The sequence below is a fragment of the Lontra canadensis genome, unplaced genomic scaffold (genome assembly GCF_010015895.1).
Source record: "Lontra canadensis isolate GAN:19392208 unplaced genomic scaffold, GSC_riverotter_1.0 scaffold48, whole genome shotgun sequence".
Lineage (NCBI taxonomy): Eukaryota > Metazoa > Chordata > Mammalia > Carnivora > Mustelidae > Lontra > Lontra canadensis.
In genome coordinates, this window is record NW_022631042.1 from 3,530,123 (window position 1) to 3,557,945 (window position 27,823).

Consider the following 27,823-nt stretch of genomic DNA (forward strand, 5'->3'; position numbering starts at 1 on the left):
TGCTCCCAATGTCATGGGTAAAGAAAAATAAGGAAGACAGCCTTGTCATCCTCAAAGTCATACTATATCTTTTGTCTTATATCCTTGAGTAAATTTCAGATCACAGAAACAAGTAATGAATGAATTATATCAATTTCATTGACCTATTGCCTTTTTTCAGGTATTGATTGATTTATCTAGCACATCTCATCTCGATAACACTCCTAGATGGTATTCTCTCAAAGAACAGACTGAAAGCATTGATCATGGCAAGTCTCATTCCAGTCAAAGCAGCCAGCAGTCTCCAAAGCCATCTGTCATCAAAAGCAGAAGCCATGGAATCTTCCCTGACCCATCCAAGGGTAGGAGTTATTTCAAGTAGAAAAAGCTTTTTTCTATTTGTTCACTCAGTAACTTCTTGAATATGAGTACTTGTATACTTAATATATTTTACAGTGTTGGATTCTATTGGAAAGTATGTAATATAATATCCTACAAACAGTAATGGATATGGAATCAGGAAAAATGGGCTTTAGCCTTAGATCAGCACATAATTAGGTTTATGACTCTGTGATCTTCACCTCTCTGACTCTGGTTTTCAACCGGTACAACAGAGGGGGTTGGGCTATATGAGCTGTTAGATTATTTCTAGCTGTCAAAATGAATGATAATATGATTTTATAAAATATGTTGGGGGTATTTCATAAAGAAAAATAAAAATCCTCAACAGTCCATTGACTAGACATACTCATCATTACCATTTACGCATATATTTTCTCATTTAAACCACTATTTTTTTCAAAGGTATATTCTTACTCATATATGTGTAATATATGAACATATATAATTTTGCATCGTGGTTTTTACTTACCATATCAAGATCATTTTCCCCATGTCACCGAAACAATGGGTATGTCAAAATTTGATTATACCTTTCCTAAATGTTGGCCTCGAGCTAATTCTATGATTTTTTTTAACTACTATCATTATTTTTGAAACGGTAATGTTATCCATTGGGTTTGGCAGTTTGCACAGCATTCCCATGTGAATGAGCTTTTCCTTCGAGAGGTTCGTTGCCAATGATCCTACAACACAACCTTAACCTTCATCATCAACCAAGTGACTGCTTAGATGAGATAACCATGTAGTATCTTACCTAGACATACTGAACTATTTTTAAGTGTCAAGTATAAATTTTTATGCCGGACCTGAGTATTGCTCCCTTCTCTCCTCTTCTCAGAAAGTACATCAAATTGAAAAGTGGTTCTTTGTACATTAGAAAGGAATGGGTCACAAGTACAAGTGTTTTCGGAGATGAAAAACCACGAGGCCAAGTCCAGTAGGCCACTGAGTTGATATGACAAACCACGGACTGACCATGAGGGCTACAGATGACTTATGAATGAGCTTTATAGGTCATTTATGGATTCCACTTAGCCAGATCAACTCTACCCTGATTAACTTCCTGGAAGATCATTAGCAAAAAGACCTCTCTCTCTGACGGCCATAGTAAATGTGGGATCTCTATAGACATTCTCTGAAATCCTCTGAGACATGATTCTCTAGTCTCCACTGTTTATGTGTCCTGGTGACTCAGGCCCCTTCATCCAGGAATTCCCCGTGTTTTCACTGAAAACTCCTCCGTGGGCATGTGAGCTTCTTGTCTCTTGCCTGGTCCCTCCTAGAATTAGCGGTGGCTTGGAGAAACTGAAAGCTAACATACGCATTTCCATGAGGCTGGTGAGATGTCTGTCCTCTTCTCAGACTTATCTCTTCTCACCATGATTATCCTTTTGACTTTCCTCCCAAAAACTGTTTCCCGAATGTTTAATCACATTACGGAGTGGCGAGCAGTTGCATAAATGAGCCCGAAAGGAAACCGAATTAACATAAATCTTAGACAGTTTCAAATTGTGTGAGACCAAGCTTGACAGGAGGAACGCTGGAGCACTGTTAACTCACGTCTCACCCTCTTGTAACCAGACATGCAGGTTCCTACCATTGAGAAATCCCACAGTAGTCCCGGTAGCTCGAAATCCTCCTCCGAAGGCCACCTGCGCTCTCACGGACCGTCGCGCAGTCAGAGCAAAACCAGCGTCACCCAGAGCCACCTGGAAGATGCTGGGGCTGCCATAGCCGCTGCTGAAGCCGCGGTGCAGCAGCTCCGCCTGCAACCAAGTAAAAGACGCAAATAAATTCCTCAGCATGGCAGCTTCATGTTCATCTGTTGCCTCTCTCTCTCCTGCTGTCCTTCCCTGTTCGCTTTCCGTGTTTTGGCAGACCCTGCTCCCTCCGTCCTCTGTCCCTCTGTCCATGTGAGAACAGTACCAAGACATCAATCCACTCTTTCTTACTTAGATTTCTTTCTTTTTTTTTTTTTTTCATTTCTTTATGTACGTGGACTGCAGTAAAACTGGCTGTTTCCCCTCTGTCTCCACCATCCATCCAACCTGGCTCACAGTATTTGGTAGCTGTGTCTGTGATGTTTGCAGGCAAAGCAGTGTTGTGTGTCCTTTTCGTGTGCACTTAAATATCCTTGAGAATCCAGGAATTATAAGCACAAGTGACTGCCAGTTTTCCAGGCATTACACCAAAAGAAAAAAAAAAAAGAGCACATACACAAGCATTTAAAGCTGATTAGAGATGAGATTCTCGCATCCGAAAACACTCAGAAATTGTTGGGCAGAAGAGTAATGCGACCAACAGTCGAGTTCTCGAGCCGAGCGGGAGGGGGAAAGCCATTTCCAGCTTAAAAACCTCAATGAATTATGCATGTGAAATGCTGTAGCTTTCCATGCGGGAAACTTTCTAGTCTTTTGGGAAACACATCTGTGAAGAAAATCAAGTCTTATATTTTCCAAAAAGTACACAGTATTAATAGATGTATAGACATATGTGATGAGGCAATGTCATCTCATTCAGGAACACAGTCGGGTCCATTCTCTTGGATCACACTTTGTATATGATATCAGAGAATTTCTAGGTTATTTCCTTTTCTAACCATTGGAAATCCTTACACAGTCAAGATGCTGATCAAAGAGTACCCACTCACCCAACTTAATTGCTGTTTTTTCGTTGAGTTTGCAAAAACTTAGTCAGTCGATATGTAAAAACGGAACGGGCTCAGAGATCTGACAAATGGAGCTGCCATTTCACTTCCAAGCAGCGTCAGCCAGATCATGGAGAGAGATTGATGTTAGCCCTGTCTCCCCAAGTCTTCATTTCCTGAGAAACAGCCAGTTTTAACCCCTCTAGTGCTGTGCATGTGGTGTCATTTTGGCCTTTAAAAACACAACTTCCTGGGATCGAGCAAAAGATCACTTCTGTTTGCATGAGTAACATTGAAGCTGGTTCCATCTGAGGATACATACTCTGGGTTTCCATTTCACCCACACTGCCACAGCAGCACATAAAAGCGGTCAGACTAATCATGCCAGGAAGCAGCACAGACACAGCATAGCAGGCGTCCTCCCCATTCAAAGAACTCAGTCTGATAATCTGCCTTCACCAGCCAATGGCAACCAAGACCAAAGCCAGCTAGCCCTCAGGAAGGTGGTGTCTGATGGACCAGTCAAGCCAGAAGGAGGTGAGCAGAAAGGCGCTATGCAAAGCACACAGCCAAGAACATCCCCCACATTTAAAGCCCTCATCTTTTAATTTTTTAGAGATTGTCTGATAAAATATGTTTATCCCCTTTTTAATGTGCTTTTGTGGGCATGGCATTTCAGGACTTTCATCATCACCGTGTAAGTCCCCAAATCAGTCCCATAATATATTGACTACAGTGATTTGTATTTTTCTATGCACTGGGCATCTTTTGACTTCTGTTGGGAAATAGATTAACAATATTCATATTGCAGAATGGAATGCATGCTACTAACCTAATCTGTTCAAGCATGACTATAAATATGTTGCATTGTGATAAAAGTTAAACTGCTCAAAATTCGAATTAGCATACCAGTTGGAATGTAGATCAGTTTTTGTCGCATATTATTTCAAGTGTAACTTTTTGAAACTTCAGTGGATTTTGGAAATTCTTAGAGGAAAGTAAGGGAAAAATTGTTAATGCACTAATTCACCTTTACATGGTGGAAGTTCTCTCTTGATCCTACAAACAGACATTTTCCACTCATGTTTCCATAGTTGTTAAGTGTATCAGATGTGTTGGGCATGTGAATATCCAAGTGCCTGTGTAATAAATAAAGTATCTTTATTTCATTCATAAACTACTGGGTTCTGAGCCATTGTTATATGATGTAGCTTAAAATGAGTGTGTCAGTTTTTGCTTTCTCATTTGATTCCTTGCAATAGAGTATTGCTAGTTACTGTTCCGTTGCTAGTGAGACCTCCAATGATAGAACATTTGGGGAGTGGAACAAAGTTTTATGTTGAAACATCATTAGCTAGATGGAAAAATCATTACCAAATGAAAGCACCAAGCGTACATAAACACGTGAGTAAGTAATGGGGTTGGGCTCCTCTAGGCAATACTCCCGCTGTTTCTGGCCCCCACATCTGATCTACTCCACAGTCTTCTCAGGTTCCTGGATAGAGGAGGACAAATTCCCTGAGCCCTGGCTTTGGAGATGTATCTAAACTTGATTCCGTAGCTTTGGAGATGTATCTAAACTTGATTCCGTAGCCGTGTTCAGAAAGGAAAGCAAGTTTGTATCCATCCCTAACTAGACCCCAACACTCCCGGAATTTTCCCCAAGAAAGAGTATCACCGCCAGTAACAGGAATCAAATGAAGGTGATTATAAAATTATCTTCAAATTTAATTCAAAAACATTTATAAAATAAAGTGTTTAAAAAAAATAGGATAGCAGTGCCCCCTTAAGTCCCTTCCAGCCCTAAAATGCTTGATTTTGTGATTCTCTACTTGTCTGCAAATTAAAGTCAAGCCTTATACTTTCCTATTGTCTTTCTCTTTATTCTCCAAAAACTACCATTTTTAATATGTTCTTGTCCCAACGAATCAGATATTTAGGAGAAGTGAAAGATGTATGTGGCCTAAAGCACAGTGATGTTTTCTGAATTAGCTGGGTAATTATCCCCTGTGCACAGATTCCCTTTTCTAATTAGCTTACTGGTACTTTCCAAAAGTACTTAAAATCTCGCCTCTTACCTTTTCTTCCATCAAGTTCAGTTGGTTTCTTACAGCTACTCATTTTCTTACTTCAAGTATTCCGTAATGATGTCACAGTAGTGAAATGCTTCCCTATCTCACTCTTTTAAATTATCATGATTTCGGTATTACTATATAATATTTTGTCCGATTTTTTTTCTAGATGTGGTTCTTAAAATTTGTAGAACAATATGTTTAATTCCTTTTCCTTGCATAACGCTGTAATGAGTAATCTCATCCATTTAAGGTGCTGTGACTGAATCCTGAAGCCATTCTTTATCAAAATAATCAAGATAACATAGTCTACTTTCTTGTTTAATTTGGTAGTAATGATAAAATGCCATTTTCTAAAACATATTTATTTCCCTGCTGCCATAAATGTACCAAGAATGTAATTCAACCATGCATTTTGCCAATGAAGGGTAAACATGCTATAGGATTGAATTTATATAAAATGATGTAGAATTCATTTAAAGTGTAGAAAAATTGGTATGAGATATAAACATACGAAGAGCCAACAAGGTCCCGTTCACTAACTGCATAAATAAGTGTTCTTATTAATTTTAAGTGTTTAGATCAAAGCCTTCCATTTCAAGCCTCACGATGGAGTTCACACAGTCCCGTTTGCATTCCAATGATAATGCCCTCCATTTGAACAGTGTTTCACGTTGTACTGAGTGTTCTGTCACCCATCTTCTCATTTTACCACACATGGTAGAGGAGGTATTCATGGCAGATATTCTTATCGTTGTTTTCTGAGTGATCAGAGAGCGGGCTGGGATGACGGAGAGAATACACAGAAATTTCTAGAATCAGCAACACGACCCTTATTCCTAGGCCTACACCTTTGTTTCTTAAATAACATTGGCTCCTCTGAAATCAAAACTCTTCTGATTCCAGTAAAAACAGTTGTCATTTACATACTTGTTATTTATCACTTAAGTTCTTACAGATGATTAGAGGTTGCTAGAAATGATGGCAGAATACAATTTAGACTTGCTCTCCCTACATGATCCTTTTTTCTGAAGGCTGGAAATTAAGCTGCCACAAAGCGAGGAAATAAAACCCTCTCATGCATGAGCCTAGTGTGGCAGGAAGCAGAGTCTGTAGAGACCGTGTGTACATCTGTAGTCATTTCTATCAAGGGTGACAAAATTGTCCCTAAAGAGCCTTTCGAATTGTGTGTGTGTGTGTGTGTGTGTGTGTGTGTGTGTGTGTGAACTTCTCAGCAGATTTCTGCCTGAAGTGGCATAAAATATGGGTTAAGCAAGAATTATGGATTGAGCCAGAAAGAAGTTTCTCTCCCCTCTGGGGTTTAGTTGCACTCTAGGAACCCTGAAGAGAAAGATTAGACAGATTGTGCCAGATAATCCTAATGCCTAAACAACTCTTTTGTATTTAGAAATCCCTAGAAATGTTTTTTTTTTTTCCAAGCCAGTTGTTTTGGCTGAACAGAGGCTCTGCCATTTCAGAAGGTGACAGCAACCAGAGAGGAGAATTTAAAAAATAGTTGTTCGTTTTCTTTTTTTTTAAACCATATTCAAACGGAAACAAATTGAAGCATATTTTAAACCTTAAAAATTAACTTAGTTGACAACCACTATTTTACATTTTAAGTACATTTTGAAATTCCTGATTTATTCTTGTTTGATACTAAGATTTTACGTGAATTTTAAAATAAGGAACAGTAATAGAGGCTGAGGAGAAATGTCCCTCCACCCTGGGAAATGAGATAAGAGCCATTGGAACGGGTTGGAGAGGATAGGCGAGGTGAATCATTGAGTAAGTTGTGTGAGGAAATTATGATTAAGCATTCTTTGGGGGGACAAGTTGTAGGAGAAAAGTCTGAAGCTACTTCCACAGACCACTGCTGGAAACTCTGCTTTCAATAAGGCTCATTTTCAGCCCCTGTCACAGAAGCGTTTCATATCCGCAGGTTGTCGTGGTGAACTCTTACTAAGCCATCACGCTGTGGGAGCTGCTCTCTTGGGCGAGTGGTAGGGGGTGGCCGGGCTGGGAAGTGGGGTGGGCTTCGGGAGTAGAGGGTACTGTCGATGACGAAGGACGATAGCTAATTTGTGTCCCATTCTCTTCTGACCAGAAGTAGATGGTCACTTTTGGTCAGAAAGAATTTAGCGTTCTCTGTTTCTGGGAAGGACAGGGTTCAAAAGGAGAAATCAGAAGACAAGTCAAAGTGAGTTCATTTGGAGGTGAAGTCTTCCGTCACGTATGTAAGAGGTTAATAAAAACAGATTTGTGTTCCTCATTTCAGCATGTTCATGTAAAAACACAAACTTAAATAAAAGTTTGGGTAGTTGAAAATGAAAACAAAATTTAACCTGTAATGATCTGAAAAGAGCAAACATCCAGCAAAATCTCAGAGACTCCAATGGGATAGTTTCAGCTTTCAGAGTTCTCTCCTTGTTTTTCCTGGGGGTGAGGGTTTTCTTTGTTGTCTGTGAAGATCAAAATGCTCTTCTGAAGTTTTTTTTAAGAGTTTCCATATTTTCTTAGAATTATGATGCATTTTCAAATCTTTCTTTAGTCATTTATTGCCAGGAATATCTCCGCCATCCATGCAAAGTCACAGAGAGTAAATGTGTAGCTCTGACCATGTGACACTGTGTCTCGTTTATGGACGTTTATCCACAAAGGTGAATCCACCAACCTTTGGGAACTTTGTTCTTTTCCAGTAACAGCTGTGGGTCTGCACCAAGCCATCCACATGTCTGCTTCACACTGGGGATTTATATGTTCATTTCATGTGACATGACCAACAAGACCAATGGGCACACCTCAGTAGGGCCGTATCTTGGTCAAACGATCTAGCTATGGACCTGTATAATTGGATGTAACTGTGAAGACATGAGCTAATTTTAACATGCCAAAGTCCCTTCAATGCTGTTTATGACATAGCTTTCACCAAGTTCAACTTAATTTTTAAAATGCAAATTATTTGGGCTTGAAGAAATTATTTTCAAAGAAAGTTACTTTATCAAATTACCACCAGGGAGTAGGACCCTGGGGAAATGAGATAGGCAAGTAAATGCTGGTGGAGGAAATAAATGAGAAGCTTGGAGTGTGAGAAGGCTGTTGGGGACACAATTTGGGACCCTGGACAGAGCGCACAATATGAGCACGGGGCTAGGAATGCGTTCACCTGGGTAGGAAGGATCATGGAACTGGGGGGAAACACTACTGAAGGAGAGGCAGAGGAATGGCAAGGCACCATTGGGCTACTTAACAGATTTGCCTAAGTCCAGATATCTAACTGTCCATGAATTACTTGATTTTTTTTTCCCACTTCTCATCTGCATGTACTACATTATGTAAGATCATGATACTTATGCAAGATAGTGGGGAGGGAGGGGGTCAGGGAGAAAGGGGGCTTAGTGGGATAGGATGAAAGGAATTTTCATGTGTACTGAGCCAGACTCTGAAAATGTTCTTTTTTCTTTTTATTTTATTACTGTGTTGAATGTATAAATATATAATTAATCATTGAGGAGCCAAAAAAAAAAATACTTGCTGATTTTAAATGGGAACATATTAAAAAAAATAAAAATAAATAAATGGGAACATATGATACCAGAAATGCAGAATTTTGATTGGGGTCTTGGGTTTTTTTAAGATATATGAATAGGAATAATGTGGATAGTCATAGCTTTATAACTCAATGTATTTTAAGATGCTATAAGATAACTAAAGATTTCTGTGAGATACTGAAGACTAAAAATTAGTTGATTAAATTAATAGTTTAAACAGTATCTAATCAAAATATTGATATTATAAATCAAACAAAAACATAAATTTTTAAGAAGAAAAGCTTGAGGGGCCCCTGGGTGGCTCAGTGGGTTAAGCCTCTGCCTTCGGCTCAGGTCATGATCTCAGGGTCCTGGGATCAAGCCCCACATCAGACTCTCTGCTCGGCGGGGAAACTGCTTTCCCCTCTCTCTCTGCCTGCCTCTCTGCCTACTTGTGTAAAAACCTTCATAAAAGTCAGGAGCATGGGATCCTTTTTTTAAACTTATAAGCAAAACAGTGGATTAAAATTTCTGCTATATTTGTTCTCAAAAGAGTACAGGAACAAAATCCACTTTTCTTCCTAAACATATTTCAGATTGAAAACTACATTATTTGAAGCTCTGTAGGTCACATTATAATTTTACCTGACTATATAAAATGAATTTGGAATCTATATAAAAAGACATTAAAAATAGACTTTTTTACACCACATAATTGAAACTTCCTTCTGTATGGATCTATTACATGCTTTATTTTGTTAAAGAGCATTCTCATTGCTGATGACATTTCATAAAGTAAATAACTATTGAATCACTATTTTGGCATCATCCAACAATTGAGGTACCAGCAAATTAACAACTTCATGTAGGGAAAACCCCTTTTTGGAAGAACGTGTGTTATTTTATGCCTGCCAAATGTCATTATTTGTCGTGGGTTTCGGCAAACCATAAAGTAGTTTTCTAAAGCAAGAGTAGACTAGACAAGCATAATTTTTTGATACATATCATTTTTAAATCAGACCTTTTACTTTGTAGAGTTGTGAAGTTCTGGATGGAACAAGTTCCAAAATTAGAGAGGTTAATAAGAATAATATTAATAATAATAAATCTTTTTAAGAAAGCCTAACAGCTGAATATTTTTCATGACAAGCATAAAATAAAAAATGAAAGGTGCAATAGAATAATCTTCATTTATAGTGGTTTAAGATGGCTGTCCAAAGTAGCTGAGGCTAATTGAGCTCTTCTATTTTCATAGTTAATTCTTCATTTCTATTAAAGTAGATCTAGAGCAGTAATTCTCAAAGTGTGTCCCAAGGTCCCTTTCAGAGTTTACAAGGTCAAATACAAGAATATTAAGTGTTATTTGCCTTTTTCTCTCTCATTCTTATGTACAGTAGGGTTTCCTGCATTTACATGAGATGTTATGACATCATTGCTTTGAAGGCTAATAGAATACGCGTTTATTGGTTGCTTATTCTAAATTTTTCTTCTTTTGAGTAAGATAAATATTAATAGAACTCACAGAAAATAAAACGCTCTGGGGAATTCAATATTTTTTAAGAATGTAAAAGCAGTCTTGAGATCAAAATATTTAAGAGCCATTGATCTATATGAATGCACAGTCATAATCATTCCAGTAGCCCAAGACAGTGGGTAACTGGAGGTATCTTCCAGGATCTAATTGTCATATTAGTCTCTAAATTTTCTATGCTTTTTTTTTCTCTTATATTGTACTCCAGAATCCCTTCTTTCCTTTCTCATCTAATGATAATTTATAATTACTAAGATTGACAAATGACAATTTTTCATTTAATATTTAAACTATTTTATTGGGCTTGATTTAGGTCAAATGATGAATGTGTCTCCATATATATTACTATTTTCAAAATTTGACTGGTAAATTGCTTAATCAGCTTTAATCAAGCTGCTTCCAACCTAAAGCAGAGAAGGAGTATTATAAAGATAGAATAAATTTTATTTGCATCCTTATCTTAAAAATAAGGCTTGTTGGAAAAACTAGTTATAAATAGTTTCCTTTTATCTTCTGTTGTAGTATCTATATTACTGGTCTCATATATTTCAAATTAATTTTGTTGGTGTAAGAGAAACTGAAGATCATCACTCTGATTCAAAATTGAGAAAAAATTCAATTTTTCAGCCTCTTACCTAATTCTTGATTTTTAATTTTCAAGTAACAATTTAATGTGCTTTTAAGTAATTAAAGCTAAAAGGGAATTCTGAAAATCTTTGTCATTTGTGGACAATACTATCTGAATTATATATATTAGTTGCTTATCATTTATTCATATTCACATATGCATTTTTTGAATGAATATTATGTTCCAGAACCTCTTAAAAGAGTTAGTGACCCTGCAGTGAACAAAACAGATGAGAATAACCACCCCTGGAAATCTCCCATCTAGTAATATTTATTGAATAACCAATCAGATACCTGTGAAGAATTAGGAAGAATGGGAAAAGTCTAAGTTTTGCTCCACTAAGATTGAAAAAGAAAAAACACATAGTCATCATCTTAAATTTGTATGCAAATATCCTCATGTTGAGAAATATCTGGAAATATAATTAAATATATTTTTATTTGTCCTAGCTCTGGTTCTCACTAATAACTTTTACAGTCCTCTGAGATATAACCACTTACAGGAGGAGAGAAAGTATTTGAAAATGATCTACTCAGAGAAAGTAGAGATTCATGAGATTAACTAGAGAGGTAAGGTACCATAGAATGGGACATACATTGAGCAAATAATTGTCCAAACTCTTCTTTATTCTGTGGCCACTAACATTTGAATGATATGAACAATAATAGTGTTTGTTAAAATGTTACCCATATAAATCAGTCTGCTTTGGGCAAAATGTTTATATAAATCAAACTATTTGGATCCCATTTAAGGAGAACATCCTTGTTAGCTACATGTCCTTGATCTAAGTTAGCAATTTCAGGATTATGTAAGAACATTTTTTAAAACTGATTATTTTTAAATTACTTTCCACTCAGTCTTGCATGTTTTGCAAGCAAACTGCAAGAGAATACTTGTTGTTCAAAGTAGAATTAAATGAATATTGAAAGAGAAAGACTTGCTCTTGAGAACTTAATTCAAATCTTGCATTTTTTCCCAAATATGATTCTCCCTATTAATCTTTTAAAGATAAAATCTTTGTTGTGTTGTAACAATTATGTTAACGTATTTTAGCACAAAACCGAAACTTGGTACTGAATAAATTCCTTGTTAATTCTATCTCTTCGAACACAGCAAGAATTATAGTCTAAATCTATTAAAGATAAAATGATTTTTTAAAATTTTCCTTTATGATATCTTAATTGAGCTTTTTTCCATTAGTTACTAGAAAATTTTGGTTTCCAGTTAAACCGTATTTCATTTTAGATATTTTAAATATTAAAACATTGCTTTGAGTTTATTTAGTATATTTAAATTAAATATTAAATATTTAAATATTTTATTTACTTCTTTGAAAACTAGTCCTGAACCAAAAACCTTAAAAAAGGGAGATGCACTTTAAAGGCAGCATTCTAGCAAAAATATAAGAACCGTAGCATACTGAGTCATCACATACATTTATGTAAGAAAAAAATCCTCTCCATTTATTATTTAATTTTACTCTCACTTCCAAACACCTCTTATCCTAAAGTTATCTATTATTATTTCTGTTCCTGGAAGTGATCATTAATCCCATTATCTACAAACTAGAAAATGTATGATTAGTGAGTATGGGAAATACCTCAAATTACTGATAGCATTAGATAAAAACAGATTGAATTGAGTATTGAAAACATCTTGGAAATTCAGTCCTAGGGTGTATGTGGATGGAGAAGGAAGAGTCTGAGCATGACTGAGCTTTACTACCTTTCCTGGGTTGTAGCAAATAAGAGGTGTCACACCCCCTCCTCTCTGAGAGAAGCCACTGTGTGAATAGGGAATATCTTACGGGACATATTTTGATTTTTGTAAGGAAAAAAAGACACTGTCACATTCCATTTCTCAAGGTTTGTTATAACTTTGTGAGATTATATATGTCATATATATATATATATATATATTCACCAGTAATGTGCCATTTTAAAGAAATGACATAGAAGTCTGAGCTGTTTTCAATACTTTCATTTGTAAAAACTTATAATTTAGAAGTATGTGGAAACTCCTCCAAGTACCTGTATTGAAACTACCCATGGCCTTTTGTTTTGGGCTGGTTTCTTTAGAATTTTTCCAAATCAGACAATGAATACTCTGAAGTAATCTTTTTAAAATGTTAAATTTCTAAAGTCCTTTTTCATTTTAATACCACTAAACTGTCACAGGGAGCATTAAAAAAAAAAAATGTGATTGGACCTAATTCAAGGGAAAACCTACCAAATAATGTTGGTAACAATGGACCTTAGAATGTGACCTTTTCAGGTTCACATTCAAAGCCATCAACAAATGAGTTAAAACTGCAAAATTTCATTTGTAAAAATAACAACCAGAGAAACAACAGCAATAAGAATAGATAGAGCGAAAGATAGGCAATGGGGAGAAAGTAGAAAAGGTCACTAAAGTAATGTCCAGCTAAGTTAAAGCTAGCAAAAGAAAAAAATGTGTATATACTATTATGCTATAAATACATAATATTGAAAATAGTTCCTTCAGTTCCATTATTAAGCTATTGAAATAAAATAATTATTGACTGATTTAATTTTGATCTATGAAGATACTACTACATCAACCAAGTAATTTGGGTGGACTATCAACATTATAAATTATTCCTAAAATATTTGGCTATATCTTTGAGCTGTTCCAAGGATTTAAACCAGCGACAGAACATCACAGGCAGCAAGGCTGGTCCTGCATCCCAAGCCTGGAATTCTGAGGTACGCAGAGACCTCACAATCTTACTTTGAAACAACTGGATGTGATAGAAAAGTGAATTAGCACTTTTTAGTTATTCTTTTCTTTCTCCCCTTAATTAGTGTGTGGCTCAGAACAAATTAATTAATCTTCCCAGGGCTTAGTTTTTCTATAGACGAAATGATGGTTCTGGAGCAGGCTATCTCTAGAGTCCTTACCAGCTTTTTATTTCCATGGTTCGTTCCACAATTACAGAAAGTCAGGTCTACTGTTTTGTTCCACAGACTGTGGACCCAGTGCTGCCATTGTGTGGTAGATACAGTGATAGTTCTGCATTTTTAAGTATGGTTGAGTGGGGGAAAACCAACAGAGCCAACAAATTGAAAACAGATGTGCAGTCAAAAAGACTCTACCAGGTTTAATTAAGGTTAGCCACAGTGGAGTAATAAAACAAAATTATGTCCAACCATCTTGTATCTAAAGAAAATAAAGAGGTCAAAAAATAATTTAAAACAGATTGAATTGCCTCACAGAAGGTAAAATGTGTTTACTTGGAATGCCCCCTCAATAATTGAGGACGGAAATGATTTAACACTCCAGGATTTATTCCTCTAGGGTAAAGGAACCCTCTCTATGGGAGTGGGCTTCTTCCATCATATATTAATGAGATACATTCTTTCTCCTAGTTGGTACTTGCTAGTAAAAATAGGAATTAAAAAAGAAAGCAGACACAAAAATGTAGGCTTCCAAAATGCATTTTATTATTAAGTAAGCCTCAATTCCTCAAAAAAGAAACACTTCTCATGTGCAGGATCATAAGACTATGGGAAATCATATTTAGTATTAATGTTTTAAAATACTATTTTAAAATATATTGCTTTTAAATATTATTTATATTTAAATATAAATCAGAGTTCACCAGTTGCCTGTATATCCAGATTTGGAACCCCCACAAATACCGATGTCTGTAAGAACACCATCTTCTTCTACTTTAGAGTGTGACTATACATATTATATCTCACTGTCATTCCAATTTAAGTGTATATATAAAATATCCATGGTCTGTTATGATTTTTTAATTCACAAATCTATGTACTCCCATGTTTAGTGTGTTATCATTAAATATTCCTTTCAATTAAACTGGTTTTGGAGGGATTGGGAAAAGAAAACATCTAGTTGAATGACCACATTTTTCTCTACAGTATGACAGATTAAAGTTGCATCTTTGTTTTTAAAGCTACCAAAAAAATAAGAAATCACATTGCCCCCAAGTTTCCTTGACAAAACATGGAGTAAAAATCCCCTCCCACATCAGGTGATGTTAATGAGAGATTTCTGATTTGCATAATGCACACAGCCGGATAAAAAGTAAAATATCTACTAAATTATTTGGATGTCTGAGTTGTGTGATTAAAGGAAAGACTTATTAATTTTATTATTATTTCATGAAATATTGCTTTAGCATAGTTCTAGGATAAGCTTTTGAGAAGGCTACCATGGCGAAAACACAGGCTCGGCTTCCAACGGCAGCATGAATGTGACAACCAGAGCCAAGAATAGAAAGTGGTCATTGCAGAAACAGGCCTGTGATCTTGTGCTAGGAGAGTACAGATATAGAAGAGTTCTCTTCTGAGGGGCAAGAGGAGGAAAATACACAAAGCAGGTGCAATCCGAGCTGGGCCTTTGCAGAAAAGCAGAGTTCCGATATGAGAAAGTGACAGGGGCAGAGAAAGGCTTAACAAAATCAGAACGGGCCCAGCTACAGCTCAGGTCGGAAAAAAAAAAAAAAAAAAAAAAAAAAAAAAAAAAAAAAAAGCCAAGCCAAAGGGAGCCAGCATGAGGGGTCTAAGTGGGCTTCCATGCAAAGGGTACAAAGGAGAATGACCGGAGATACATTTGGAAAGAAGCAGATGGTTAAGGACTTAGGCAAACTAAAGAATGTGACCAAAACCGTGAGAGGTCTTGAAATTTCATTGAGATCCAGCCTCTGATGTCCAGTTGTAAAAGCACTTTATTCATTAACGTGTTGGAGATAACGGAGGTTTAGCTCAATGTGAGAGAATTGATATGTTCTTATTTGGAGACTGTTTCAAGAGAGAGAAATTAGTAAATATGTGCATGGTTTCAACTGTCTGATAAAGAACTATTAAAATACTTGGGTTTAGTTCCAGTTTATCAAAACCTCTGCATTTCTGTATGTTTAATTGCATTTTATGCTATGTAGATAGCCCAGTAAAAAACAAAGTTCTCTTCTACATTTTTTTAAGATTTTGTTTATTTATTTGATAGAGATCACAAGTAGGCAGAGAGGCAAACAGAGAGAAGAGGGGAAGCAGGCTCCCCGCTGAGCAGAGAGCCCAATGCAGGGCTTGATCCCAGGACCCTGGGATCATGACCTGAGCCGAAGGCAGAGGCTTTAACCCACTAAGCCACCCAGGTGCCCCCTCTCTTCTACATTTTTAATTGAATTCACTTTTAGAAACTACCAGACATCAGGCTCTCTGTACGCTACACTTCCACACCAGAGTAGTAGGGGGGATATCAGTCAAGTACCAGATGTTTTAAGATGATGCCCAACATCTTGATTAATGTGAATTGTTCACCTAACTTCTAACTGCCCGAGGTTTCTTTAGACTCAGACTTACACATAATTTTGTTTTCTAAATATGTAAGGTAGACTTAGACTTATTCTAGTATATGCGTATGGTCTCTAGATTTGGTTTTCTTTCTTTTTCTATTTCTTATAAATTATTGTTTGCTTTTAAATCTACAGCACTTGTACAGGCTTTCCAAATGAGATATCTATTCACCTACTCAAGATGAAAAACTCTCCTTAAATTTATTTCTAGCCTTGTTCCTTTCTTCTTTTTATATTGTTTTATATTCTGTACACATCTCAAATTTCCCAAGAGAGGAATAGAACTAGAAATTGCATCAGGTAAAATCAAAGTTCACAACAAAAAGATTGAGTATTTTGAAATTTAAATAAGATGGCTCTGCTATAATAGCTATTTTGATGCATTGTGACATTGCTTTTAGCTGAAAATTGTTTTAATCTAGTAAAAGTAAATTGATTTAAAAATAAGTGTATATTAATTAAAGCTTGTTTTTGAAAATTGTATATTGAGATTTTCCAGTTGATGGTATTAAAGTGTTTCATTCAATATTATCTTGAAAAATATTAACGATAGTGTTGATTGGATTATATAATGCCAATCAAAAAGTGTGGCAGCTTTCCTTTATTTACAACTAGTTGACTAATCTGACTCATTATGATCATACAGTTTAATTTACTTTATTAATGTTCATAATTTATATCATAATCCTATATCCTTTATAGTTTTTAAGTTATTCTTTTAAAAAGTCCTTAAGTTAACACTATATACACCATCTGGGTTTCTTTTACATAGAAAATATCAAACATTATAACTATCATTCTGTCTCCTCAAATCTACTATGGGTTACTGGTAATTCATCGGTGACTCGTTATTTAACAATATTCAAACCTTTTTCTAAGTAGCTAGTCCCAGTTTATAGATACCTGTTAAGTTATTGACCGACATTTCTTCCTTATTTCTCTATTCTGAGAAAGCAATCTTGCTATCACTGCAATAGATATTGTAACAATTCCTGTTGGCTTTAGAGAATCTGTTGTCCCTAAAAGAAGTAGGGAATTGGGGAAAAGCCAAAACCTTTGCAAGACTTGATCCTGATTACCCTGATGGTGGATTTCCTGTCCTTAATGGTTTCCCTCACAATGTCTGTATTTTCCCCTTCATTTGGATGTATTGATTTTATTAAAATGCCACCAGATTAAGAGTCATTTTGTTTGTGTACATCTCTTGAGGGAAAGTATAGATATCTTAGAATCATTAAATGACTATCAATGATTCACCCACAGTGTGAATCTATCCAACTGCTTAAGAAACTCCTGATTGTACACAGGTGATTTTATAGAAGAGAGAGACTCGAAGTATTTTTGTATCCTAGAACATGTCTAGAATTGGAGAGAAAATCAAGAAAAATTCATTATCAGGGGCTAGGCATGCTCAAAGACACCAGGGAGCAGCGATTGTCAGGAAAACCCTGCAGAAAAGGTTGCAGGTATGACTAATAAAATCACAAGATGAGGAAGAGAAAGTAAGTGAACTCCTGCTTTATCTCACTCCTCATGGTCACAGTTATGAGTGGAGGTCTCCGTAACGGAACCCATTATTTGCAAATACAGAAGCTGAGACTGTTTAGATCTACTCCAGAACAAGCTAGGATTCCAAATTCTGTCCGTATGAACGAAGCTCATACTCTTAAATTCTGACCGTGTGGCAGAAGACATAATACTAATTTTTAAAATTTGCCTAGAGAAGCTTCTCTCCACAAAAAGAAGAGGAAATATTTGCTTTCTCTTCCATCTTCTGCATCGAAAGACCCCCCAATCTCCTCCAATCTGTAACCCCACTAACAATATTGTACTGTACTCCTACTGTATCAGAAAACACAGAATTATAATGTTTCTATGGGAATATGGATTGTTTTATCAAAAAAAAATCAACATAAGGAATTATTGAAACAAGTCCCAATCAGAAATGAAGAAATGCCGAAGGGGAAACAAAGGTCTTCAAATTTAAAAACCTGCTGGGAAGAGTTGTTAGAAATACATACAAACAAGCACAGAATTCTTCAGTCACTTCCTGAAACCATCTGTTCTATTTTGCATCTTCACTACTCAGGAGAAAAACACATTATTGGTTAATATGGAAAATAATTAAGAAATTTTCCCTTATGCCACTATTTCTTTCTACCCAAGTCTTTATAAACTCCTTTCTCCATGAAAGAGCCAAAATTCATATTTGCTTGTCCTTACTGTGAGACTGTACAAAGGAACCACAAAAAGAACCAATAATAATGACAATAGTAATAGACTGGTTACATACTACTTAATTCAAACAATTGTTTGGTTTTTTGTTGTTGTTGTTTTTTTCCCTACCTCTGTGTCCAAAAAAAAAAAAATAATAATCAAGTACTTAGTGTTACCACAGCACCTTGCTGGTTAAGGAAAAGAAAATGAAAGGCAGATTAAGAAATGTGGAGTTCTTGCTAGAGCTGTTTCATTATCCATGTCAATGAAGAAAACGTATAATGATGCCTTTGGAGATCGAGGAGAGTTTCATTGATTGACTGTGGTGTTGACTCTTCCCACACCATGCAGCAAAGCCTACCAATCACCGGCCTGCAGAAAGCTCCGTGTCCACTGGCTCCTCGGGCAGCAGCTTTGGCAGTGGGTATAGCGTGGACAGTGAAGGAAGCAGCAGCACCGCAGGGGAGACTAATCTATTTCCTATTCCAAGGATGTAAGTGTGGGTTTTTTTCTTTTTTTTTCCCCCCCACTACAAAGTTAACAGCATCATGAGTAAGCTTTTCTGAACACTTAACAGGAAATAACGAGATAATTATCCAGTTCTGACTCATTGTCCCCAATGTACTTCGACTGTTTATGCCTACATAGAAAATAGACTGTTCAGGAAAGACTGGATTAATTTAGTCAATTCTAAGGATAGACACTGGTCACTTCCAGGACTATTTCATCAGTGCAATCTGCATTTAATAGGAAAACTGCTACAATAATCATTACGTTCAGCAGCAGTAGTCCGTTGATGCAGTAATCACATAATGATCAAACACAAATATTATTGGTGTCTGAGATAAACTTAGATTAATTTACTTTGAATCGGGAGAGATTTAAAATTTAAAGAGCTCATATATCATTTTTGAAATAGATAACACATTGGGCTCCTCATATAGACTCTTCGGTAATCTTTCCACAATTAAAATGGAATATTTTGAAGCGTTTCCATATTTTCTAGAACAAATATCCAGTAATATAGGGATCCCCAGTAGATAGTCTTGGAATAAAAATCATTTGCAATATGTTAAGCCTCAAGATATTGATACTGCAGATCGAATGCAAAATGGAAGCAGATTGTGTTTAGGATGTGTTAGAGTGGGCTTCGTCATGTTGGTGGCAAAAGTTAGCGGCATCCAAGAGACATATGTAGGTTATGTCTGCTCCAGTATCAAAATCTAGACTTTCCAACCTTTCCTTCTCCTCCCAGGGAACAAGTTTTCCAGGTTTTGAAAAGCGTCATTGGGCCACCCATCTCCACCATCTCCGTCAGGGCAAATCTAGCTTTGCAAGTTCTGTGAGCTAAAAATGGCCTTCACGTTTTTAAATGTTTTGCGGCAGGGGGTAAACAGAAGAATCACATTTTATGACACATAAAAATTTACGAAATTGAAATTTCAGCGTCCATAAATAAAGTTTTATTGGAAAGCGCACCCATTCGCTAATGTGTTGCCTAATGTCGCTTCTGCCCTCTAGAGGCAGACCTGAGCTCAGGACCATTCAAATCATCTCCTATCTGGCTCCCTATGGAGTTTGCAGACCCCTGATCCCAGCACTTGTTAAAGGATCTTCGTTTTCTCCAATGTTGAGTGAAGCCATTTCTGGGAATGGAATTCTAGTTCTCTTTGTTTTAATGTCAAGGTTTTTATAAATCTTTCCTTCTATTGTCCAGAGTAGTCCCAATATTTAGATAATGGCTCAGTTTATAAAAGCAAAATAATGGGGGAAAGGGATTTGTACACTGAAAAATGTGTTTATTTTATGATTTTCATGTTACAGTTTTCCTACTTCAACTGTTACATTATTGGATCACCTGCCCATCTTTTTTTTTTTTTTTTCAGTAAGACTTGGGCTATGGATTCAATATTATTTATATTTAATCAGTTCTTTTTTATTGGACATTACTTCTAAAAGGAGTCTGATCTCATTAGCCCTCTTTCTCTGATGATCCTGTATGAAGAGAATATCAGCAAATTCATTACATATCTCTCACTAGGCTGTGAATATCATATGAGTTTGTAATTTTTTTAACTACACATCGCTTAATATCCCTCCAATTTATCCATACATTTCAAATAATTAAACACTGATGATAAAGTTATAACTTCCAGAGAAAAAGCATGTTATTTCCTCAGTATCTGAATATCTAAAGTGGAATTAGATTATTTTTTTACATACATACCACATTCCAGTTTTGTTTTTCCCATTTTCCTCAAAGCCTTTCAAAACTGCCTCAGGCACACCATTGTTTTGCTGTATGAGCACAAAGAAAATTCTTGTTTCCAAAGCAATATTTGGTATTTCTTTTATATACCCTTTTGTGTCTAACACAATTACTGCTTAAGTTAACATAAGAGTTCAATAACTATTGGTGATTGATTAACAAATAGAAGTTATAAAATGTGTAGTCCGCATGTTCTGAGCTGAAGATTATTTCCTGGGAATTCAGAAAAATTACATCCTTCATATAACCCACAGTCATGTTTCCTTCGTACTTCATTTAGCTTCACAATGCTGCAGAAGTACCTGTAAGATCTTAGAAATGCCTCTTGTACACATTTACCTGTGCATCTAACATTATAATCAGTTTTCATTGGAAAAAAAGACTGCAGCTGAATACCAGATACCATTAAAATTCAAAAGCTAGGACTCAAGGTCAAATAAAAAATTACCCAAATTTTACTATTACTAAAAATTTTAATTATTTTGTCAAAATTGGACATACATAGAAGAGTAATTTTTTAGTACTCTCATGTGTTAGATGAACACTCCTAAAATGCTTCTCCTTTCCATTTGAGTTTGACTCAGTAACAGGACGTTTGGTTCCCTCTGCTAGTCATAGTGTCTTGCTCATGGTAAGACTGCTACTGTGTTGTTAAGCTTTTCTCTCTGATTGGAACAGAGCAGAGCGAATTCTTTTTTTTAATTTACCATTCACTTGTATTGAATCTCACTGAAGCAATTACACAGATTTAAGTTTCTTTTATTGCTTAATCAAGACTTTTTTGGCATATATTCAGAGGCAGACTGTGTCTATATGTATATAAGTATATCCATGATTTCTAACATTTTTGCATGTCCTTCACACTTGATAAGAATTTGTGTTCAAACCTTTGACCTAGAGTTGTCATAATGGAAAAATGTAATGGCTTTTAAGATAAAATAATTTCTGAGTTTATATCTACTCCTCTTTCATTATGTGCAGAACCATCTCTATAGAATGGTAAGAGAATCTTTAGAGCCATTTTCAAGTGAGATGTGATTGGATTCTTAAGAAAGAAACACGATTACATTCTCAGCAAATTCAGCAAAGCAAATATTTTTGTGAAAGTAAGAATTAATTGTTAGCAAATCTTGCTGTGTTAGAATTATTATCTAGAAAGTATAGTATCGAAAAAAAAAAAGAAAGCATAGTATCGAGGCATTCTTTTGTTCAAACACCCTTTTTAAAACTTAGGTGTTTCTATTTCATCGTTTTAAAACATCTTATATAAGTATGTATAAAGGCAACTCCAAAATCTTTTCTATGCCATGTAGCTTTTTCTCTTATTGAAAAAATAAGAAGAGTTTGGGCTGTTACATTATCAATATTCTGAACACACAGTGCTCAGAGTATCATGAATTCTTCATTGATTTGCCCTTCTTGAAAGTTCAAGGCTGAAACTAAAGGAGTAGTAGACTCTGGTTGAATTCTAAAGCCATTATGTTCATACTTACCTATTAATATTTTCTATTTATTTAATTTTATGTTGTTTCTGACACTGTGTAAAGTACTGTATATAAATTTTCCATGTGATTTTCTCCTACCCAAAAGCTAGCTAGTGTTATTATCTTTATATTACAAAAGGAGAAATCGATTCACCAGATTGAGTAGATTTGCCTTAGATGACACATAGCATGAAATTGTGAAGTCAGAGGCAGAGACCAGGAAGTCTGACTTCAAAAGCCAATATGCTACACACAGTTGAAACCAGAAGGGATCTGAAATTCACTAAGTGAAATAAAAATCTGTGTTATTACAATATTATTCTTTTAAGTTATTTAATTCAACATTTCCCTTCTCACAAAGGGTCTATAAAAGTCATCATAACAAAACATAAAGACATAAAAACTCTCCTCACTTCTTAAGTTAAAAATGAAAAAAACAACAACACCGTAATTCTCAAGCAAAATTTGAAAATTTCATGATAGTCTGATCTTTGATGAATGAGTCAACAAATAAGACACTGAATTTTGAGGTATTATATTCAGACTAAGTATGAAAAAGAAACAAGTCCCTATTTTAAAATTCACATGATATAAAGCAATTTATGGCAATTCGAGTAATTTATTGCAGGTCTGAATGTATAATGTTACTCTATTTTTTGGGAACTTGGTCTTCTCATTTGCATTTAAGAGAGCATAACTAAATGTGTAACCTTTTATTTTCTTTTAAACAGAGGAAAGATGGGGCAGAATGGGCAAGAGCCTGTAAAGCAGCCAGGAGTAGGAGTGGGACTAGCAGACACGGAGGGTAAGTTAAAATGTATAATACTGATTTTTGTTAACTCTACATGTTACACTATGAGTGTTTGATGTGTTTCTCTTTGAATACAAATGTAAATTTCTAAGTGCTAATGGCAACAACACTAGGAAAATGACACCGTTCTCTATGTTATCTAGTAGATTAGAATTATCTTGTAATTTCATTTAAAAATTTCCCAATTTCTTGATTTACATTTAACATTTAAATACTTTGGGGTACTAAAAGTTTAAAAGAGAAAGAAAAGTGAGAAGGATGACAGGGGGGAGACTCAGAAGACTCTCAGGGAAATCTCATTGAGATTAAAAAAATTTTTTTTGTTAAAATAGCATACAAATAGAAATAAATCATGAAACTTAAAATGGAAATTCTTAAATGTATGGAGCTCAGTAGAAACTAATGGCATAAAAATCAATTTACAGGAAAAAAATGACTAACTTCTAAAGTAAAAACCCAATTTGATTACAAAATGCAAGAAAATCTTGAACTTTGGGAGCTATTCAGTACCTGTAAGGTATACAATGACTAGCTTATCTTTCATAATATTGTGATAAGATCTGACAACACTATTAACCTTCTTAGATTGCATAACCTCTCAGTAATTTCAACTCTCTTAATTACTTTATACTATTCTAAGTACTTTTCATATAGTATCTCATTTAATTCTTAAAATTACCCACGAAGGTCAATAATACCATATACTGGTTTTTACATAAGAAGAAACGGAGGTGCAAATATCACAGAAGATAAGAGCAAGTAACCTGAATGCCAAATCACCTGCTATGAAAAGGAATGATTAATGGCATGGTATCACAAAGACACAAGATGAAGAAATAGGAAACCCAGATTTGGATTTCAAATCTGGTCCTGTTATCTAACTGGTGACCTGATCTGTCTTCAGAAACCTCATCTGGCAAATGTTGGATGCCAATGACAGCTAGGTTCCTTGTGGATTAGTAGATACCACATTTTTCTGATTCTACTAAAACTTTTTCTTTAGATTCATTCAAAGACTGTATTATCTGCTGCTGTTTTCCCAGGGTTCCACCGTTAATCTACCCATCATTTTATATACTCAGTACATAAACTCAGCAATTCTCATATATATGTCGATTAGGTCCAAATTTACCCTCCAGACTCCCTGGAATTCAGCCTCCAATAGTTCATGTCTGCCAGGCACTTGCATCCAACCAACAAAATGGAAACCACTCTGAATATTTAAAGTAGGGGAAGTTGATGGCTGGCAATGGTTACATACTCACAGTCTCCCTGAGAAACCCGGCGGTGTAATGACAGACCTAGTGAGGTGGCAGACGGAAGCTACTATCCTGAGAGCTGAAACCAGGGCAAGCCTGAATTGCAGGGAGCAGGGGACAAGGAAGAGAAACAGCAAATGCCAGAAATACATCCAGAGATAGGTGAGGATGGGGAGAAATATCCTGGTTACTTCCTTCTTCCCATTCTCCAATCTCTGCCAGTGCTGCCTGATCACATCCCACTGGAAGCCAACTGCCAGGCGAGCCAGGGAAACAGCCAAGGGGACAGCTACCCTGATAGGAGAGCAGGGGGAAGCCGGAGAATGCACCCAAGGGCCCCGAGGTGCAGGGCCAGTGCGGTATCTTGCCTGAAGATCCCATGGAAGAATCAGATTACATACGTCCTGACTTAATTCACCCTCTTCCAGATTTTGTGTCCTTCTCCTCCTGTGCTCTTCTACCACTAACCAAATCTGTTCCTGTTTAAACCATAATTTCCATATTTTGTTCTTTGATTTGAATGTATCTGTTTTTATGCCTGTCTCCTCCATAAAATTGAACAACATTTAGCCTGGAGCTATGGTTTAGTCATCCTGGTTGCCCAGCACTTGGCAGAAAGCTTTACCCATAGCGTTGCTTCTAGAATGTTTGTTGAACTCCTATATGCCATTCGTCAAGGACTTTGGTTAATATTGAATCAACTGTGCGTCTTGGATCTTTTCAAGCAGCAAGAGCACAGTACAATATTCCATTGATTCTTTGCTCTTTTCATTTCCCTCATGGTTTTTAAATCATTTCCTTTGACCACATAAAGCTTTTCATGTCTTTGGTTTAAAAAAAGAAGAATGTTTGTTGATTGAATGAATAAATGATATAATAATATGTGAAAATAATGCTCATTGATTTTTATATGATTCTAGAATTCAGGTAATTAGAGAAGCAATTCATGTACTCTTTTTTCAAAGTAGAATTACTTAATTTTAATTTTAATGTTCACTGATATCTTGGAACACTGAAAAAATAAAATTAAATTAAAAAAGAAATTAAAAAGGAAAAAAGTTTATTGATGAAATTATTTTAGTATAAATGTTAATAACTGTCAATGAATAAGAATTGTTCAGCCTAATACTTCTTTCTTCTTTCCCATCACTCCTACAAGTATGAGGCAATCATACGCTATTTTATATTTTATTTAAGCTTGTGAGTCCATCTGTTTATATTTTAGTGAACTGACTCTTATCAACATTTAATCTCAGATTAGTTATTGAGCAGAGGGCTGGAGGTTGAGGATGAGGATAAGATAGAATACGTAATGTAATGCTAATCATTTATAGTTATGTGCCCTTTCAGTAACAATATTTTGGACAGATTATTTTTGACTGAGTGACTTCTGAAGTTTGGACAATAAGCAAATTTATAATTTACTATCTATATGAAGTTGGGCATGAAAATATCCAACTGCAAGAGATATATAAGAGATTGCTAATAGGGGCCCCTGGGTGGCTCTGTGGTTAAGTGTCTGCCTTCGGCTCAGGTCATAATCCCAGGATCCTGGGATTGAGCCCCACATCCGGCTCCCTGCTCAGCAGGAAGCCTGCTTCTCCCTCTCCCTCTCTCCCTACTTGTGTTCCTCTCTCACTGTCTCTCTCTCTCTCTGCCAAATAAATAAAATATTTTAAAAGAGAGAGAGAGAGAGATTGCTAATAATATGAAGAAGAAATCTGCAGTAAGTATTTAAGCTTTACAAATAATTTTAAATTTAAAAGAATATGTAGAGAGCACCTTGGTGGCTTAGTCAGTTAAGCATCTGACTCTTGATTTCTACTCAGGTCATGATCTCAGGGTTGTGAAATCAAGCCCTGTGTCAGGTTCTGCATTCAGTGGGGAGTCTGCTTGAGATTCTCGCTCTCCCTCTGTCCCCGCATGTGTACATGTGCGCGCGCGCTCTCTCTCTCAAAATAAATAACTCTCTCTCTCTCAAAATAAATAGCTCCTAAAAAAAAAAAAAAGAATAGAGAGTGGGGAGAAAATTATTAAATCATACAGGAATTTAATTACTATGAGCAAATAAAAAGAAAAGATCAATTTAATATACAATATTTTGCTTTGCCCCTTAGAAATATAGAATCAGCTCTTGTGCTGTAATGCAGGTATATTTATGATATACATTTTGTTCTGATCAATTCAGAGGATTGCTTTCTCTTCCTTTTGTTGTCAGGCAACATATGTAGCCAATTTGTGGGAGAAAAACAAACAAAACAGAGTTCAGTCAGTTTGGTTTTACTCATAATGTTCAGTTTCTTGACTGGATTTTTTCCTCCTTTAAATTCTTCATCAAGGTACCAGAAAAGTTATCTCTTAGTAACTACTAAGGTTTTTTTGAATGTTCCACTTCCCCTTGAGTTTTTCGTGTTACACATTTAAGTACTTTGTTTTACGGACACCTTGGTCCACTCTAAGGAAAACTAATCTACAAAGATATGCATACTTTAAATCACGAGTATATCATAGATTTTAAGTAATCACCCTTGGACAGTTTGTTTTTATAACATTTTTATTGTTGTTTTAGAATTAAACTATACAGAATACAAAAAGTAATGTTTTATGGGGTTCAAATTTTATGTGGAGCATGTTATAGAAATTTTTTTAATGCTAGTCGTGTCCTTGTTCTATTTATTGAGTAAATCTATTTATTCCGCATTCTGATTCTTTTAAAAAATCATTTTACACTTAGTCATTTTCTCTAATAATGTTGCATCTTCCCTATCACAGTGACATAAATTTTAATCTCATGCTGATTAATCTCATGCTCTGTGTGTCAGAATATGAGATCAATCAGAGTTTCTGGAGTTCCAACCCAAATTGTAGTAAAAAATGGTAGGACTCCTGTGGACTGCCTCTGCTAATAACTGGTTGAACTTTCATAATTTAAATAAGCACACAATGTAAAGTGCAAATAAACACTGTGTTTGGCACATGATTAACATCCCTTACATTGTAGCTATTATTAAATTAAAAGTGAACACAGGGGTACCTGGGTGGCTCAGTTGGCTCAGCATCTGCCTTCAGCTCAGGTCATGATTCCAGGGCCCCGGAATCGAGCCCCACTTTGGGGCTCCCTGCTCAGCAGGGAGTCTGCTTGTCCTTCCCCAGCCACCCACCCCTGACCCCACCTCCAGCTCTTGCTCTTTCTACCTCTCTCAAATAAATAAATAAATAAATATCTTTTAAAAACAAACAAACAAATAAAATAAATACAAGTGAATATAAAAGAGAGCCATTTGGATTCCATCCAAGAATGACACTAGTCAAGACTGATGAAATATCACGCACTCTTCGGAAGAGCTATACAAGACCACTCCTCTTACAAATTTAGACCAAATCAGTTAGCCTTCCCAATTGTAACTGACAAGTGTTTTCCCCATCTACACTAAAACCCTCTGACACTCTTAATAGATGATGAGCCCTTTCCTACCTTGTTTTCATTTGTTGTATTTAATAGTGTTCCTGTTTATTGGTGGGCATCCGTGGACATTACATATAGTGTCTGGCTTAACCCATTTATTCTCCTAAACCAGGGGTGCACAAGCTTTAGCAGCAGGCATTAAGAATCACACTTTGCATGAGGTTTAATTTTCTGGCTGCATGTATTT

The 27,823-nt window shown here is 35.8% G+C and overlaps 1 protein-coding gene across 1 annotated transcript in view; it reads left to right on the top strand.

Annotated features, from left to right (window-relative positions):
- PCLO (piccolo presynaptic cytomatrix protein) overlaps nucleotides 1–27,823 on the top strand; it is a 397,216-nt gene that overhangs the window by 335,786 nt on the left and 33,607 nt on the right. The window contains 4 exon segments of the mRNA XM_032873242.1: nucleotides 161–341; nucleotides 1,963–2,157; nucleotides 18,699–18,840; nucleotides 22,832–22,905. Of these exon segments, the coding sequence (XP_032729133.1) occupies nucleotides 161–341; nucleotides 1,963–2,157; nucleotides 18,699–18,840; nucleotides 22,832–22,905 (592 nt within the window).